Genomic DNA, 18382 nt, shown 5'->3' on the forward strand with positions numbered 1-18382 from the left:
ATGAGGTTTTGGTTTTTGATGCTGTATCTACTACAATCTATAATGCACCTTAAGCTATTTAATTTTTTTTTTTAGTCATTCAGTAAAATATTTAAAGATGCTGGGAAAAAATTCTTATGCAGGAGTTTTCGTGTTTAATATGGTATAATTTACTTTTTTTTGACTGCATTTCTTCTGAAAGAAAGGACCTAGATATATTTTATTTAGCATCTAGTGAAGACCAGGAATAACCCTGAGAATGAAATGCAAGGAGAAATATATTTGTTATTTTCAATGTCTAGTTAATGCCACTTAAAGGATACTTAAAGCTGAAATACACATACTGTGGATGTGTCTGTATATCTTTTTCATTTGGGCCTTTTTTTTTTTTTTTCTGGAGGAGGGTGAAGGAATTTTTGGTGGTGGTTTGGATTTTTTGTTTGTGGGGTGTTATTTATGTTCAGGCCCAAGTCCAGTATACATCTGTGAGATTCAAATGTTCTGCTGATCTTACCTCTTCCATTATATATATGGATATGCTTAAAGCTCTAACCCACACCTAAAATTATTATGTTTTGCAAATGTGTGACATATCTAGAAAACACATATTTTAAGTAAGAGTCCACACTTCTCTTTCCAGTACTCAAACAACCTCAAGGGTACCATATTTTAATTTCACTGCGTACCATTCTTCTCACAGGAGTAAAATCAAGCTGGATCAGTCAAGACTGGTGCTTTTAAACCAGGCAGAGCAACGTGCCAGCATGTTTACACAGGTTACCTAAACAAATCATACATTTTTGTTCACTTTTGAGATTGATTGGCCTGCATGCTACTCAGCTACAATATCTTTATCCCCATATGTTGCAATGTAGTGGGAACATGTGCAACCGCTCTGTAAGCTGAGTCCCATGACTCACATCACAGCATGACCCAGGGCAACACCAACATGTTCTTCTCTCCTTGTTACATCTTTGGTATTTTCTGTATTATTTCCATGGCATAACCTGCATGCTTTGTAAGTTTTATTATTGTTAAATGAATAACTAAGCATCAGCACTTTTCAGGTTTAAAAGAGGTGAACAACCTGTGTTTTTATGACAATGTGGAGGTTGTCCTCACTCGTTTTCTGTTCATCTGTTGTGCCATGTTTTTAGCTGTCGTAATTATGAACATTTTCTGATCATGTTCATTTGACCAATGCCTCTGTAATATTACATATATACAGTTACTTGTATGCTAAAATGTTTATATCTTTGATATAAATTGTTTTTCATTTGTTCACAACATTTTTGTAATTCAATTTCAGTTTTCCCATATAAGAGAAACTAAAATATAGGATGAAAGATACCCTCCTAGGAACAATTAAATGTATTGTTTTAATACCTATGCATAGTTCCTTTGAATATGGATGTAATTATTTAGTTATATTCTAGTCATGAAGTTTATATATGTCTGCAAGGTTGGAATATAGGGAATCATTTATGTAAGTTTTGTTCTTCATCATAAATAATAGTTTCTTTGTGAACTTAATTCACTTGCTTTATTTTTATAAAGACAAACATAAAACATGAATCAAAATTTCTGTGCAGGTGTCTAAAAAAAACTGGATAGTTTAAAACTATTTAAAACTAGATTTAAAAGAAAGGATGTTCAAACAAGAAAGAAATATAAAAAAGGAACATTTGGGATAAGGATAAAATTAAGACAGTTTTCAAAAAGACAAAATAGGAACTACTACACGTCCAAACCTCTAAAACCATAAAACTTTAAAAGTTTTATTATTTAGCTCAATTGTACCAAGCTATGCATTTCTTATTCCTCATGATCTCTTCTCAATAGTTTGAAAGTTCTGCCCTTTACCATTTAGGGAGCACTGAGGTAATCCTTTTGCAAATACAAATTTTGTTTGTGTGGTTTTGCTGTGGAATCTTGCATTATATTCCATGTATTCCTTTGCACTGTATTGTTTTGGAAGTATTTAGGTGTCTCTTTTATATCCGAGGAGACAGTAAACTGTTCAGAAGGAATGGAAAAATATCTTTCTAGGGATTTTTTGAAGCTATTTTCACAAAGACACTTCAGTAGGGAAGAGTAGAATGTGGTAATATCCCATCCTAGTGGTCCCACGTTGGAGGGGATGAGTTTTATTTAATAGATGTTAATTATGTGACACTGGTCCTAACTCAAGCTTCTGCTTGCATGAGTCTGGACAAGTGTAGAGCAGCATGCAAGCCAGTAATCTGGGAGCTTCCAATCACTTGACTGAAAAATACACAAATCTTTTTCATTTGCTTGCCACATTGTCTTACCCTCCCCTGCATAATAAGGCAATGCTTTTTTTAATAGATAACAAGTGCTGAGTTTTTCTAAGTTGATCCATTCAATCCAGGCAATTCAATCCAGGGCTTAGTGTCCATACAGTGTGGCCTTCTTACCTCTGTTTAGTAAACTGAACAGCAGCCAAGGGCCTGGAAGTTGGAAGGATAAACATTTCTGTCTTTACTAATAGTTCTCTTCCTGGAGTGATTCCCCAGATCAGTTAGACTTCTGCAAAGACTCTTGTTGTAAATAGAAAAGAAATTAACTTTCTGATTTTTAATTAGAGGGAGAAAGTCTTCTATGCATACATATTTTTACAATCACTTTTGTTGTTTTTGTTGTTTGATACCTGCATCTTAGTGAGAAGTATGAGCCCCTCACATAAAAAAGAGAACCAATGTTTAATTAAATCTGTAACTCTTCAAGCAGTAGGATTATACTCTACGCCATCTGTGGAAGAAAGAGGAAATCAGACTCCCTGGTTTATATCAAAATAGTTCATAGAATCTCTAGTTTTATTTCTAGAGTAAAGAAAACTGCCTTTTGTAATTAAAAATAAATTTTAAAGGTCTCTAATCACTGATTCTTCTACCATGAAATATATGACTTCAAGTTCTAAACACATTGATTCTTTTCAGTTCCTTTCGTGTTTGTGGTTGTTCATCTTTTATACTTTCATTTGAATTAATGTCATCTGCTCAAAAGGTCCTGAGCTTACAGTTCAAATTACTCAGGGTACTTCACATTGCTTTAAATTTTTATTAGTAATATTACACAAAACTCCTTATTCTTAAAAGGTATATATTTTAAAACTAATAATTTTAATTATTTAATTAAATATTTTAATTTACTCACCACCACTGCAACATTTTGCAATATATATGCTATGTCATGGAATGATGAAAGCAGCAGCAGCATAATAGAATTGTGGAGGGCATATTGTGCTATCCCTGGGTTCAGTAGAAGTAATGACAGAAAAAGTTTGTTGTGAATATTGCTATTTTGAAATTATGTTGCTATAAAAGTAAAGACATGTTTACCATAAACATGAGCTATATGGGGGTTCTATTCCAGATAATCAGTTTGTAATGTAATAGAAAAGTAGGCAATATAACAAAGCTATTTTTAATGAAAGCTAATGCAGAGTATTATCATATTGTCTGTCTTCTTTCACAAACATAAAAACTTTTTTAATACCAAAAATAATCTCATCCTTTCACATTTTACAATTGAGGTGTAAATACAACTTGATTGGATGGTAACTTGTCTGCATTTATCTCTTAAATATCTCTTAACCATAAAAATCTAACTAAATTAGTAAAAGTGGCATTGATTTGACAAAACCAAGGTTGTTTAATAAAGCATGCTTACATCATTCCCTACAGACATTACTTGTGTGACTTCATTACTGATGTTATAACAACTTCTTGATAACAACATTGTAAAATGTCAGAGAATGCTGTGACCAAAACTACTCTGATTTAGTTTGGTACTCATACTTTACTTAAGTGTACAGGACACCACATCTTCCCTTAAAATCTCCTTAAGATCTCTGCGATACACAGGCAGATTACAAAATAATATATTAAGGCTTATTCTTGTATTGGATGTGGGGTTTTTATGTGTGTTTGTGTGTGTGTTCGTTTTTATATTTGGGGATCATTTTGATAATGTGACTTATGTAATATTAACTGCTAAAAAAAAACAACCAAAAATTATTTCTGGGTGTTGACTGTACAGGTATGTGTACCAGAGTAATGGGTAGTTTCAGAATGCACAATATACTACATATGTGCATTGGCAAAAAAGAGTGGAAATTAATGCCAGTTGAAATGTATAAGAAAGTAACAGCAGAAAGCAAAATAAATGGAATATGTATTAGTAAATCAACTTGATAACAGTAAACTTCCTAGAATTTCTGAAATTCCATTAAAGATTCCACACTCTAGATAGAAAGTGGATGATTTATGCACATTTCAACAGCATTGACTGCTACATGTGGGTGTTTTTTTGTATTTCTGGTGAAAAATATTGTTCTTCTTATGACTGGCACATGGTGTTGCATGCTTAGTTAATTAAACTTCTAAAAATATAAATATTAATAAAGTAAAATTATAATTGAATTTTGTTTTCAGAAGCTTGATTTTTCCAGCTCATCAGAAGGAAGTACAGTTAATTTAGCTGTCTTTGGAGAAGAAAAAAGTGAAACTGAACCAGAAAAAGCATCAGAACTACAGGCATGTTTTACAGCAGGTATGGAAATAAAATTTGGGCCTAGCAATTACGTTTTGCTTGTTTGCAACAAACGTTGGGATTTTAAGGAAGCTATTTGCTACAGCAGTCCTAGATCCTAGTTCATCAAGTCTTAGGGTGTGATTAATTTTGCCTGTTGTAGATAGCAATACTGACATCTATGAAGTACTATTCGTTAAAGCAAATTTCAATATGTGTGTATGTGAACATTTATAATATTTTAATTATAATAAATATTTATAAATGTATTTTATAATTCTATAAAATTATTCTCAGTAGACATTAATTCTCTTGATTTAAATTACTTGGTTAGTAGTGAATCTGTGAGGTTCACTTCACAGAGAAATTTAAAATGGAATCATGTGATTATTCATGGTCACTTCCTAGTGCTAGAAAGCAACACAGTGGGTGATTCAGATCATCCACCATCATTCAATGGAAAGTTTGACTCAATAAATTTATTTTGTTGACATTACACCATTAATGGGGAAAGAGGGTGTATAAATATAGTGTGGTTTAAAACAGGTAGATGAGAGGCTATGCATCTATTTAAGTTAAGAAATCATAACAGCATACTTGCATGTCCTTAAATGTTTTATTATTTATTTAGTTCTTTATAGCTGTATCTTCTAGTGGACTACTGAAATTTACTATGTAGGAAATAATGTATGGGGGTTTTTTTGTGATATTACAGTTCTTAATTTCCTTTTAAATTATGTGTAAAATAATTCAGAACAAAATATGGTCCAGGATTAACTCTCCTGTCCTCTCCGTGCTTTTTAGTTTACTGTTTTGCAGACATCTTTGATTTAGGTTAGGACTTTTGTCCTTTGACGTATCATTTTATTGGTCTTTATAAAACCAAAGTTGTTTGTCAGTATGGGGCTGTATTGACTATACCAAGTTCTTAATTAAAAAAAAAAAATCCAACAAACAAATGTACCTTTCTCAAGTGCTTTGACAATATATTACAATTCTTCCTTATCCTTGTGTTATGTGATACCAATTCATTCTTGGGCATAAGATTCATTTTTTCATAGTGTAAACATTTTGAGTGGTTGAAGGTAAGGTGGTTCATGTTCTTCAAAGTCATACCTTTTTAATCTGAGATGATGAAATATAGTGTAACTTATTTGTAACATATGAACTTAATGGCTTAACAGGAAAACCAGAATGCCTTTGGGACCTGTTAAAGTCATGTCAGCTTAGTTTTGTTTCTTTGTGATTAACAATTTTTAAAGAATTAAGAAGGCTACTCTTGGCTAGGCAGATATTGAGGTTCATTGCCAGCAATGCCTTGAGGCCCCATGATAAAATAGGGAGCTCTCCAATGTGAGGCAAATTTCTGTGGACAGTTGCCACAAATCTGTATCACTTTGGAAAAGCGCTCATAATCTCCTGTTAAAACATTTTTTTATGTAAGAGGTATCCTTAGCCCCTGGAACATCAGTTGTTCCTCAGTATATTAAAAATAGTATTTATGTCTGATTTATTTGAACCTTTTCTAAAAGATAAAAGTTCTTTTAAAAGAAGAAGCTTCTGTATTCTTTAACAAGTACATGTGAAAGTTGCTATGTATGCTCTTTGTTTCTACTCCCTGAAATTTGCATGTTTTTCAATTATCTGTATATAAACTGAAAATACATATTTTTAAATGTGTTTGTAAATGAAAATTAGCTCAGTTAGATGACTATCCTTTACTATAAGCTTGATGTAGCATCAGAGTAGAGAAAAAATTGTGTATACTCAAGCTTTCCTATGTCCAAAGTATAAAATTGAAAAGCTAAGTAGCATAAGGAGCATGAAGTAGCTTGAACTTCCTGGAACAGGAACTAGCTAAGAATGATTCGGTTTTTCAGGATCATGAAAATTCTACCATGTAATAGTTTCTTAATTTTTGTACTATAAGGCTGTGTACAGAAGTTTAAATGCTGTAAAGGCAATAAGGAGAGCACAAAAGGAAGAATCTGGTGGAACCTCCGAAAAACCTGTTACAAGATAGTAGAGCACAACTGGTTTGAATCATTCATTGTCTTCATGATTCTTCTCAGCAGTGGTGCTCTGGTAAGTAGAGCTTGCACCCATAGAAACAGCATCAATAAAAGTGTTTTATCAAAGCTAGTTTTATAACACATGTGTATTCATTAAGAATAAAACACAGATTGTCTTTGGAGAGAACTTGGAACTAAATTCCCAGAATATTTTGGGTATTACTTTTAATTTACATTACATTAAAATTTTGATGAATTTAAGGTGATGTGTGTGTTTATGAAAAGGATTATACAAAAAAAAAATGTTTAAGAAATTACAAAAAAAGGAAAAAGGAAATGTATGCATGAAACAATTGTTCTACTTCAAATGAAAATTGTTCCCCAAAGCAGATACTGAGTTCATCATGTTCTTAGTTCATATTTTGCCACAGTCTTAGTTGCAGTATTTCTGTTACATAGTAATTACTGAATTTCTTTATACTATTCGTAGTGACATTTAGTACGTCACATATTTGGGTTTGTTTTGGTGGTTGGCTGACATAGGATTTGCTATATATAGTGTTGGTCTCTGCTCCAGCACCTGAAGTACCACGTACTTCCTTCTTCTCTGACCTTAGTGTGTGCAGGGTGGTTTCGCTCGTTTTTTCCTTCAGTGCTCCTACTGCCATGCAGTGTTTTGCCTTTTCTTAAATATATTTTCCCAGAGGCACCACCAGCTTCATTGTGGTGCTGGGCTGTGGGATCAGTGGTGCAGCTGGCACAAAGAGTCCCCTGGTCTCTTCTCACAGTGGCCACATCTACAGCTCCCACTACTAAAACCTTGCCATCAGCACCTATGGCTGAAATTCACTAGAGATCATCAGCATAATATCTGGTCTCTTATGTTAATTGAAGTTGATGTAATAATGAGACTGCCTTCTGATGGAACCTGGCCGGGCTTTTCAGGGTGAAAAATTACAATTCTCTGTTGGTTATTGAAATTTCTAAAAATCTTTTTGGCAACCTCAGACTTTATACTGGAATTCCATTTTTGGACAATAATAAAATCTAAAACTTAGAATGTAATTACAATTTCTGTTATTTTGTTTTTTCATGGTAAAACATCTAGAATTGAAAGTGATTTTACTTTGCTCTTTTCATTTAGTTCTGACTTAATTTGTAATTTTCAAAGACTTTTCAATATCTGACTAACATGTAACCCATTCTTTACAGGCTTTTGAAGATATATATATTGAAAAGCACAAGACTGCAAAAATCCTGCTGGACTATGCTGATAAAATATTTACTTATGTCTTTATTCTGGAAATGTTGCTAAAATGGGTGGCCTATGGTTTTCAGACTTACTTCACTAATGCTTGGTGCTGGCTGGACTTCCTCATTGTCGATGTAGGTGCTATGTTTTCAAAGTAGTTTGCTTCTGCTGTTTAGGCAGGTCATTTATGTAACTTCACTCTGATAGAGATATATGCACTGAATAATATAAATTTGGTTTAAAGGAATAGAAAATGACATACTGATGAATAAGATCCTGCTGCAATCCACTGTGTACCTAAATCTGCCTTTGTGTTGTCATTGACACCATGTGTTCTGTGTTTCACTGTGCGGGGTCCCAGCTGGTGAGGGAGCACTCTGCTGGTTTGACTTCAGTCTGTTGGATGTGGCTACACAGAGCAAGGAGGATGCAGACACAAGGAAAGAAAAGGAAATTTAAGTGAGCACATGGGGTGGGCATTTGATTCTGTGCTTAATGAGGCACTGGCAAACTGCAGAGGACAATTCTTTTCAACAATAACATTAAAACTAGTGCTGATACTATACTCCAGAGAAACTAAATTAGTGACATTGCATGATTTGTTAATTTAAAGCAGTTTTTTTCTTTTTGCAAAGATGTTGGAGTAGAGATTCAACAAATAGACAAAAGAAAACTATTTATTGGGTGGTATCTGGAATCTAGGACAGAGATTTTGTCCCCCACCAGTAGAATTGAAACTTACCTCATGCTCTTTTTAAAGTAGATTTTTTGGAGGGGAAGGCACAAGTGATACTTGATATTGTCTTCCTTTTTTAATTGTGCTTCTCTTTTCCATGAATCCCCATTCTTAGCAAATGGACTAACTCAGTGACATGAGAAAAAATCTGATATGTCTTTTCTGGAATGTGAAGTTTCCTGGTTTTTGTTTTCAGAGCCTCTCCATTTCTTCTGTTGTGAAAATGTGAAAATGTTTCTGTTATGAAATGGTTTATACTTACCCAAGTATGAAGTCAGCATGTTCCCAGAGCAGATATACTGACCTGTAAGAAATTTAGCAAGTGTAAAGGTCCTCCCCTAAGATTAAATTTTCCAAAACAAGATAACTTCAGCACACAAAAAGAAAAAAGTTAGGACTTTCTTTGAGCCAGGCTGTATATATTATTTTTGTATATTTGCTTTCTTTGTGGATGCTATGGCATTCTTATTTTTCTTTATTATAACTTAAGTGTTAAGTAAAAAATTATGACAATTTTATAATTAATGGGAAGTCAGCACTAATCATCTAGATAGATTCCGGCACCTTTGCATAAAATTGTTGATGCCATATTTTAGACTCTTTTCATATTATGAAAAACCAGACAGTATTTTTTCAGAACCTTGTGATACTTAAATTTAGAAATTTTTTCCATTACAATGGTCGTTGGTAAAAAAGAAAGAAAATCAAACAGAAAAAAATAATTCTGTTACTATTTAAGAGGTATTCAGAGTTAGGGTTTTTGCACAAACCTATGTTGGGAAAGGCTGATCTTGAATTGAGTTTTAAGATCAATTCTTCTGATTAGGCATACCACACATCCATGTAGATAGGTATGGGCTCTTCATTTTTTCATCAATTTCAGTGCTTTAATGTAGCCATCTTAATCTTTTGTTTAGAGCATCTGCATTTTGTGGCCCTATAGCAGCAGTTCATATAACAATTCATGTTGGGGGGCACCATCAAAGGTTTTCAATTAGCTCTAACCTCAAGGTTAGATTAGACAGCTCAGGCTGATACTCTGTTTTGAATGGAGAATGCCTTACTTAGCAATCAATTTCCAGTGTTTGACCTCCTATATTGTAAACGCACTCCTTCCCACCCCTAAAGTCTGCTTAGCTTTTTCTGACATTGTTGCCAGACTTGTTGTTGTCTTCAGCCCATAAGAAGGAATTTTAATTATTTCTCTTCCTGATGGTTTAGTATGTGGTATGCCATCATTTGTGGTATGCCCTCAGCTATTTAAATAGATCCTTGTTCTATCTTTCTTTCCTTTTTAGCCTTTATCCAGCTAAACATTGAACAAATTTTCCATACCAATACCAGTCACGTTAATTATCACCATGAGACATTTTACGGAATCTCTTCAGGAAAACTGTTCTGTTCCTATCAGCCTAAACTCTCCAGCCGTTCCCTGTTTGGGAAGGAGCTTCTAGTACACAGACATAATTCTTACCCATTTTGATGTGTACAGTTATTTCTGAAACAGATAATAGGCCCTGAAACAAATAAAAACGCTCATTTTCCTCAGCTTTCTATGTGCAAGTAAAAATAGTATCACAGAAAAGAGCAAAAATTGGATTGTATAGTATTGGGCAGCTTGCTTGAGCTACTCTTAAGAGGAAAAAAATGTGCAGAAGACTTCCTCATGTGTAAACACAACAGGAGATGGCTGTCTGGAGTGGGAGACTCAGTGAGGACACAAGTCACTGACTTTCACTGGAAAACAACAGGAAAATCAACTTTTGAGCTGCTAATCCAGCTGTACTGGGGTTTCAAAAATTCTTGTGGATTAAAACCTTTCTTTCACAAAAGTAATGATGTTAAAAGAGGAACTCTCAAGGCTTATTAATTTTCCAAAATACAAACAATTTACAAAATTCAAAGTAAGATCTTTTCCAGCTTATGTTAACAGGGTGCTTTTCTGTAATTATACTGTCCGGTAGTCACAAGAACACAAAGTTGAAATGAAGCTCAGGTTGGGATTCTGTCTCATGTGCATCATTGCAGGGTGTTTTGTAATATTTCCCCTTCTTTTTTTTGCAATATACCTTTTGAATTTTCTAATTTTCTAATGTTTGTGTAGCATTTCTATATGTAGTAACATTTCTATATGTATATTATAGCTGGTATCAAAGGTTGTCCAAACCATAATCAAACACATGGAGGGAGAGGAAATTATTTAGTTTTCTAAAAATGAAAATGCACATATAGTACTATGGATTTGTATGTTTTTGTTCAAACTGTTCTTAAATTAATATGCAATTTAATTTTCATGGTTCTTTTTTTCTTTTTCCATTTATTTTCACTGCAAGATTAATGACCTTGTGATTTTCTTTTTCCCAATATCCAGATCAAAATTTTACTTCTCAGAGCATTTGAAGCTACTTAAGAAAAGTACTTCTGTTTTGTCATGTTTCCTCTAGGTCTCGTTGGTTAGCTTAGTAGCTACTGCCCTTGGTTTCTCAGAATTTGGTGCAATTAAATCTCTCCGAACATTAAGAGCTTTGAGACCTCTAAGAGCTTTGTCACGCTTTGAAGGCATGAGGGTAAGAAAAAAAAAAGGAAAAGAATTGTGTGAAACAAATCCTTAAAAATATGCCAGATTATAAAGTCATGGAAGAACACTAATTGCATGTTAGCAAGGCCAAGAGTAGCATGTTTGATTATATGACGTGCATTACTCCTTTTCTATTTGCATTACTTCAGTATAATGTAATGTTTTACCTTAAATCATCTTCTGGATTATAAAAAAAGCCAAAATGCTTGTGTTGTTTTTAAAGTTTTGGTTTTTTCTCTGTTTATTGTCCAGGTGGTTGTGAATGCTCTTACTGGAGCAATCCCATCCATAATGAATGTACTTCTGGTTTGCCTTACATTCTGGCTAATTTTCAGCATTATGGGAGTCAATTTGTTTGCTGGAAAGTTCTATCACTGTGTTAACACCACAAATAATGTGATGTTCACACCAGAGGAAGTCAGTAATAAAAGTATGTGTGAAGATCTGAACAGGACTTCTGGAGGAGTTCGGTGGAAAAATGTGAAAGTAAACTTTGATAATGTTGCAATTGGTTATCTTTCTCTGCTTCAAGTGGTAAGTGGATATATTTTCCAACTAATTTTAGTAGCGGTATGATTTAATTCCATCATTTTCAATGTTATTTTAAAATTAATAAATGGATTTAGATTTGACTTTATAATTTTGTTCTATGGGTCTAATTAATGTTGCTTGTTGTAAAAATGTGATACATTCTCTGGATGCATTTTGGGAGAGGAGTGGTATCTAATATTTACCTGATGGACATAAAATTGCTTGGCACCCAACTGCTAGTGCTTTTTCAAGTGCTACAGAAATACAGTATATAGTTAAAATATCTGGTTAAAAACTGCAGCTAGGTTTCATTTTATTTTCTTTTCTTTATCTTTTAAGTCATATTGACTAATATTTTTACCATGGTTGTCATAGATACGTTCTAGGACTTATCTGATCTTCAAAGAAGAGAGTGCTAGATTTCTAGGCATGAGCCTTTTTTAGAGAAAGTGTCTGTAAACTGCCAATAAGAAAAACATATATTCATAATAAGGTTCATTTGACAAAATGCTTCTGGGAAATCATTTGTACTCATAAGCAATTGGTAATTATTCTGTTTTGAAAAATTTCCAAGTGGTAGAGTTCAGTAGTTAGTATTGTGCTAGCCAGGCTACTGTCTGATTGCTTCAAGAGGTAATAGTAGCTATTGCTAAACAATACTGGGAAATTGCATAAAATACCAGCTTAGAGAGTGGCACTGCTTTCGCATTTAGCATGTCTTGCACCTACAGTTCACCTATGCAATGACTGCAGTAAACATATCATTCACACCTTTCATGCCCTCAGTATCACAGCTCACCAGAGTAAGTTTGATGAAGGCCCTCTAGAGGGATAAGGAATTGGTTGGATGGCCGTGTCGAAAGATTTACAGTCAGTAGCTTAGTGTCCAGGAGGAAACCAGTTCCAAGTGGTACTCTTAAGGGTTTGCTGTAGGACCAGTACTTTCTAATAGCTCTATCAATGACATTGATAATGGAATTGAGTGCACCCTCAGCAGTTTTCAGATGACACCAAGCTGAGCTTTGTGATAGGCTTACAGGGGATGCCAGCCTGAGGGACCTCAGCCAGAACATCATGCAATTCAAGGCCACATGCAAGGTCCTGCACCTAGTTCAGGCCAATCCCCAGTATGAGTACAGACTGGAAAATGAATGGATTGAGGTCTGTCCCACAGACGTGGTCTTGGAATGCTGGTGGAAAAAAACTTGACATGAGCTGGCAATGTGCGCTTCCATTTCACGTAATTGCACAGGATTTGACTGCAAAGTCAATCGTATCCTGGGCTGGCCAACAAGAAGTGTGGCCAACAGATAGAGAGGTGGTTCTTCCTATACACTCCATTCTCATGAGACCTCACCAGAACAATATAGGACCTCTTAGAGGTCCAGAAGACAGCCAAGGAAAAGATCAGAGGACTGGAACAACTTTCCTTTGAAGAAAGGCTGAGAGGGGTGGGGTTGTTCAGCCTGGAGAAGAGAAAGCTCTAGAAAGACATTATGGTGTCCTTTCAGTGTTTAAAGAGGGCTTATAAGAAAGAGTGAGGGAAAATTTTTCCCAGGCCCTGTAATGACAAGACAAATGGCAACGGTTTTAAATTGAAAGAAGGTAGATTTATATTGGATATAAGGAAGATTTACTTATTTTTTTAGTGATGATGCATTGAGACATTCAGGTTGCCAAGAGGATGTGGATTACCCATCACTGGAAGTTTTTGAGGTAGTGAAAGACATCCCTGCCTGTGAGTTTAAACTAGATAATTTCTGAAGATCATTGCAAGCCAAACAATTCTATGATTCTATTATTTTCTTAAGATTTTATGGGACAACTTACCTTTTTGAATTTCTTCTAGGACTGTTTCCTTAGTACATCTGAACAATGCCAATCGATGGTGGCTGATTTTTTTTTTTTTCCCTGGAGAAGTCCTCTGGTTTTTTGGTAGTCAGGAAGTTAGAACTGAAACCCATATTATAACACCCTGAGGAAAACCAAGCAGTGTTTGGGAACAGCTGGTGTCTTCACCATGTGCTGCCCTTGGGGCAGAGCAATGGTGCATTCCAGAATGGTTCTATCAGTAATGGAGCTACAGGGCAGCCAGAGCCTGGGACGTGCAGGGGAGGTCCTGGAGGAGAAGCAGTGGATCCAGGCTGGGTACTGACTCTGGAAGGTGCACAGAGCTGTGTGTAGCCCACTGTGACCCCCATGGCACGCTGTGGTGGTGGCCCCCCTGTGCCCCAGTGTGGCCCAACACAGCCTCCCATGGCCCCCATGGATACCATGGCACACTGTGGACACTGTGGCTCCCTATGCCATGGCACACACTGGGATGGATGAGATACTGAATTCTTGGGAAGTTTCACCCAGTCTCTTCTTGGAGCTCCTGATATTCTAGTGGATTTGAATTAGATGCTATCCCAGTGCAGGTGGACTAGCTGTTCATGTAGGTTCCCTGTATCCTGACGACAGGGACTTGGCTTTACTGGAATGCCAAAGGACACAGTGCCTTTCCTGTTCAGGTAATGCTTTACAGATGGCAACCAGCACGTCACATTTCCCTGGGAGATAAATCACTGGTATGGTGATACTGATTTGCAACTCGCAAAGAGTTTATATGAATTTCCAAGAAGATTAGAATTTATTCAGTGTTTTAAGAATTAGGGGAAAATATTCCACAGTAATGAACTTTCTGTGCATGCTTCACTTGTAACTCACCAGACTTTTAATATTCTCTTTACTGTTATGAATACAAATACATTGCAGAAGACACTGTTTTATTTAGAATGTTCTTAGAACTGGAGCTTTGATAGAAAATATTAACAAATTCTGTTTTTAGGCAACATTTAAAGGGTGGATGGAGATTATGTATGCTGCAGTTGATTCTACACAAGTGAGTGCAATATAAAATCTACTGAGTAAAATAAATATATTTACTGAGGGAAAACAAATGCATGATTGATGTAATACTTCTTGAATGGCAATTGAAATGAACTAAAATATAAAAAAATAAATGTAAAGCCCTGATTATTTTTTCTATATAAATCTATAAGTAAATAATATATAAGTAAAGTACTTATATTTTTAACAGGTAAAAAAAAAAGTATAGCTGTAGAGATTTATAATTTAGTACTTACGTAATAATTATTCTGTAAAAATCAAATATTATGAGATGTGGTTTTCTATTAATTTATGTCTGAGATTGTACAGATCAGGAAATAAGTTTTTCCTGTGTCTTCAAAATTAATCCAAATAGCCAAGAGGCATCACTGCAAAAGCTAGTCCAGAGCTGCAGACTCTGATGACCTCAAAAACCAAATTTGATCAGTTTTACCTATTTTTCTTTTAATCTTGCTATTTGTTTGCTCTTCAGTCCAGCTCTTGATTTGCATATAGTCTATAGGAACTGAATTGCTTTTGAGATTTGCACATTTCTGTCAAATTCAGTAGTACTACATGTAGTAGTACTACATGAAATGTTAAATGTCATCAAAGAGAACAGACAGAGGGAGAAGGAATGGCAAGTCTTGCAATGTATTCAGTTGCAGAAACCTGTATTAAATAGATTTTCAAGTTGAAATATAAGGCAAGTGTAATGTATGCTCCAAAAGAGTGGGGTTTACTCCCTTGAACAGCTGGGCTTATCCCCTGTCCATCTGGATGCAACTTCTCTTCCTGCTGAGGAATCTTTGATTTGTATTAAGTGTTATTTGTGATGCTTTACTGTTTTTCTATGTTACATAGGTAGAGCACCAGCCAAAGTATGAAGACAACCTGTACATGTACATTTACTTTGTGGCCTTTATTATTTTTGGATCATTTTTCACCCTAAACTTATTCATTGGTGTCATCATAGACAACTTCAACCAACAAAAAAAGAAGATAAGTACCACATGTTTAATTTTCATACTTCCTCACTTTTTCTAAATATTCAGCAAATGCATGCAAGGAAAAATAAGAGTTTTTGAAATTCCTTGTAGTAATAGAAAGAAAAAAAGAATTTGGGTTTTAAGATTTTTGTTTCTTCAAAATAATGAAGTAACAGTCTTTTCTTTTTAAGGCATTTGAAGTAATTTAAACTTACACTGAGTGTCTGAGTGTTCTCCACATCCCTGTACGGCCCAGTGATATGTTGTCAATCAGAAAGTTATCTCTTTGTTTTTCTTAACCTTACAGTGCTGTGATCAAGCTATGTGACAGTGCAGATGACTCAAGCAAACAAAAGTCAGGAAAGAAGAGAATGTGCAAAACTATAAATGTCAGAATTGATTAGGAGAAAACATATAGCAGGATTGTGAAGGCCTCCATTACAGAGACTAATACAGACAAGCTGAATGCTGAAAATACTGCTATGTATTGTAAGATTAGAAAGGGCGGGGAAACTGTCTTGAGTTAGTGAATTTGCAAGAAAAAGAAAATGGGTGTCATTTGACAATATGTAGGTTTTCTTTTCAACTTTAGCTGTTTCTATTATTTAAATGAGAGAAGGATTGTGTCAAGAACTCTAGGAACATTTAAATAGATGAAAATTCAGGCTATGATGGCAAATTCAGTTGTACTTGCTATATAAACCATAAATGGTGGCATCTTCATCCTTCAAGATATTTGCACCTTCCTTGGCATAAACTTCAGGGGAGTTTACTGGAGTTTACTGGAGTAAACTCCAGTACTTAGCAGGAATGTGGATCTATTTCTCATCCTTGAGAGCAAGACTAAGGTTGTACACAATATTAATGGTATTTTTGGCAGTCAATATTTAACAAGGTGACCTTAGTAGTGAGGTAATTATAAATTCTATTAAGTTCACTTGGCAGACACTGGAATCATCATGTCTCAGAAGGCAGATAAGGGTTCCTGCTAATGGGCTTTTTCTGGCAATGTGGTGTACACCCCCTGTACATTTGGAGCTGTTGTAAGTCACCAAGAAAATAAAATACTGGACATGCAATTAGGCTGGGGAAAATTCTGTTTATATGGTATTCTTCAGTTTTATGTAGCAAATTAGCAAGCATTAACTGTCTTTTGAATTTATAGGTGTACCTGTGTTCCTGATGTGCAAACCACACAATTCATGGCTACCCAGCAGTATTTTTCTTGTCTTTGTGCTTTCTTAGCATCACTGACATTTGGGCATGTTGGGATATGAATGGGAAAAAGACCTCATGTTGCAATATACTATCTCTGCTGTTCTGTGGTTCCTGTGTTCATCCTACTTTCATTATATTAGTTCCATGAGGGAGGCAATGTTCTCCTGTCAGTTTCCTAATTGGTCCTTCAGGGTATCTTGCCTTGAGGCCTATGTTGTCCCTAGGAACAGAGCACTGAGACAAGGATGCCTTGTTCACTCACGACAGTCATTACGTCAGTGAGACAGCAGAAGAAATCCCCAACCCAATCCCACTTTCTTCATGGATTTTTATTTATTTATTTCCCACTGAGTGAAATCTTCCAACAGTCACAGCACATTTCCACCATAATTATCAAATCAACTTCTTGTTTTTCTTCCAAAACTTATTCTCCAAGAAGTTAATTTTGCTTGAGTATTTGATTTATGTTGAGAGTTTGTTAAAGACAGTCTCTCTTGACTTCTAAGTCTTCATATCAATATATAGCCACAGCTGAAAAGTAAGCACACCTTCATTCAGTCTTATCATTATTTTGTCTGTAAGATTGACACTTGACACATTTGACAAATTTACAGAACAAAGGTGTGACAAAGTCACAGAATCAGCCCTGACTCGGAAGTTCATTTCCAAATGCCACTGCTTTTCTATCATGCATACCTAATTACAAACAAATGCATGAAAGGAAAAAAACAAGTTACTTGTCAATATAAATTGTATTTCTGATAAGACTTTCCATGTGTGTATTACACATACCAGGCTAGAAATCCTTTTATTCAGATAAGAAACTCCAGAGTAAACCCATGCAGAGTAAACTGATGAACTCAGTACAATGTAGGGGGATGATCAAGCTACATATGCACTGTTTATGTATCATCTGAACTCAGATACCTATACTCAAATGGTAAAATGCACATCCTGAAAAGAAAAATCAGTAATTTCTTTCTTCTTTTATATTTTACCTGAAGACATATCTGTTCACAGTGTATCTTTGTACCTTTGAAGCTTTTTTATTTCTGGTAGATTGATTTGCAATGTGGAATATATGATGCTAGATTTATAACTGTATATGAAATGTATATATCACAAGTTGGTTTTTTTTTATTTATTTAACTGAATTAATTGGATAGGTATTGTTTTTTAATAAGAAATAGAAGTTCTTGGGATTTTCTTTGTTCCTTAATTTCTTTCATTTTTCCTTCAAGATATTTTAACAGTCTTTGAAATAATTATTATGTTTTTGTTTTGGTAACAATTTATAAGGATGAATAAAGGGTTCATTGAAACCATGTTCTGCAATGCTGTGAAATAATGGATGTAAAGGTTTGGCTGTAATCAGATTTGGGGTTTCTTTTATTAATTTACCTTGGAGGTCAAGACATTTTCATGACAGAAGAACAAAAGAAATACTACAATGCAATGAAGAAGCTAGGATCAAAGAAACCACAAAAACCTATACCTCGACCAGTGGTAAGAATAGTGCTACTATGTAGTCTGTATCTGGGGAGAAATCGCAGCAGTACATTAATTATAATAAAATTTCTCATTTAACTCTAAAATGTTTCAGCCTTATTCAAATTATCCCTTCATTCTGAATTGAAATGTACATGTATCTGTTCTGCAGGA

The 18382-nt window shown here is 34.8% G+C and overlaps 2 protein-coding genes across 5 annotated transcripts in view; one reads left to right on the forward strand and one right to left on the reverse strand.

Annotated features, from left to right (window-relative positions):
* LOC111932138 (sodium channel protein type 2 subunit alpha-like) overlaps positions 1-18382 on the forward strand; it is a 63786-nt gene that overhangs the window by 40971 nt on the left and 4433 nt on the right. Inside the window, exons 18-25 of the mRNA XM_086896790.1 lie at positions 4437-4554; positions 6464-6618; positions 7758-7931; positions 10978-11100; positions 11364-11645; positions 14473-14526; positions 15378-15515; positions 18122-18226. Of these exons, the coding sequence (XP_086752916.1) occupies positions 4437-4554; positions 6464-6618; positions 7758-7931; positions 10978-11100; positions 11364-11645; positions 14473-14526; positions 15378-15515; positions 18122-18226 (1149 nt within the window). The remainder of the gene's footprint in view (positions 1-4436; positions 4555-6463; positions 6619-7757; positions 7932-10977; positions 11101-11363; positions 11646-14472; positions 14527-15377; positions 15516-18121; positions 18227-18382) is intronic.
* The window catches only part of LOC111932140 (uncharacterized), an 85101-nt gene that overhangs the window by 35684 nt on the left and 31035 nt on the right, over positions 1-18382 (reverse strand). For all 4 annotated transcript variants that reach the window (XM_086896808.1, XM_086896809.1, XM_086896811.1 and 1 more), the window contains exon 2: positions 8796-8837. In XM_086896808.1, the coding sequence (XP_086752934.1) occupies positions 8796-8837 (42 nt within the window). The remainder of the gene's footprint in view (positions 1-8795; positions 8838-18382) is intronic.

The sequence above is a fragment of the Cyanistes caeruleus genome, chromosome 7 (assembly GCF_971803275.1).
Source record: "Cyanistes caeruleus chromosome 7, bCyaCae1.hap1.1, whole genome shotgun sequence".
Lineage (NCBI taxonomy): Eukaryota > Metazoa > Chordata > Aves > Passeriformes > Paridae > Cyanistes > Cyanistes caeruleus.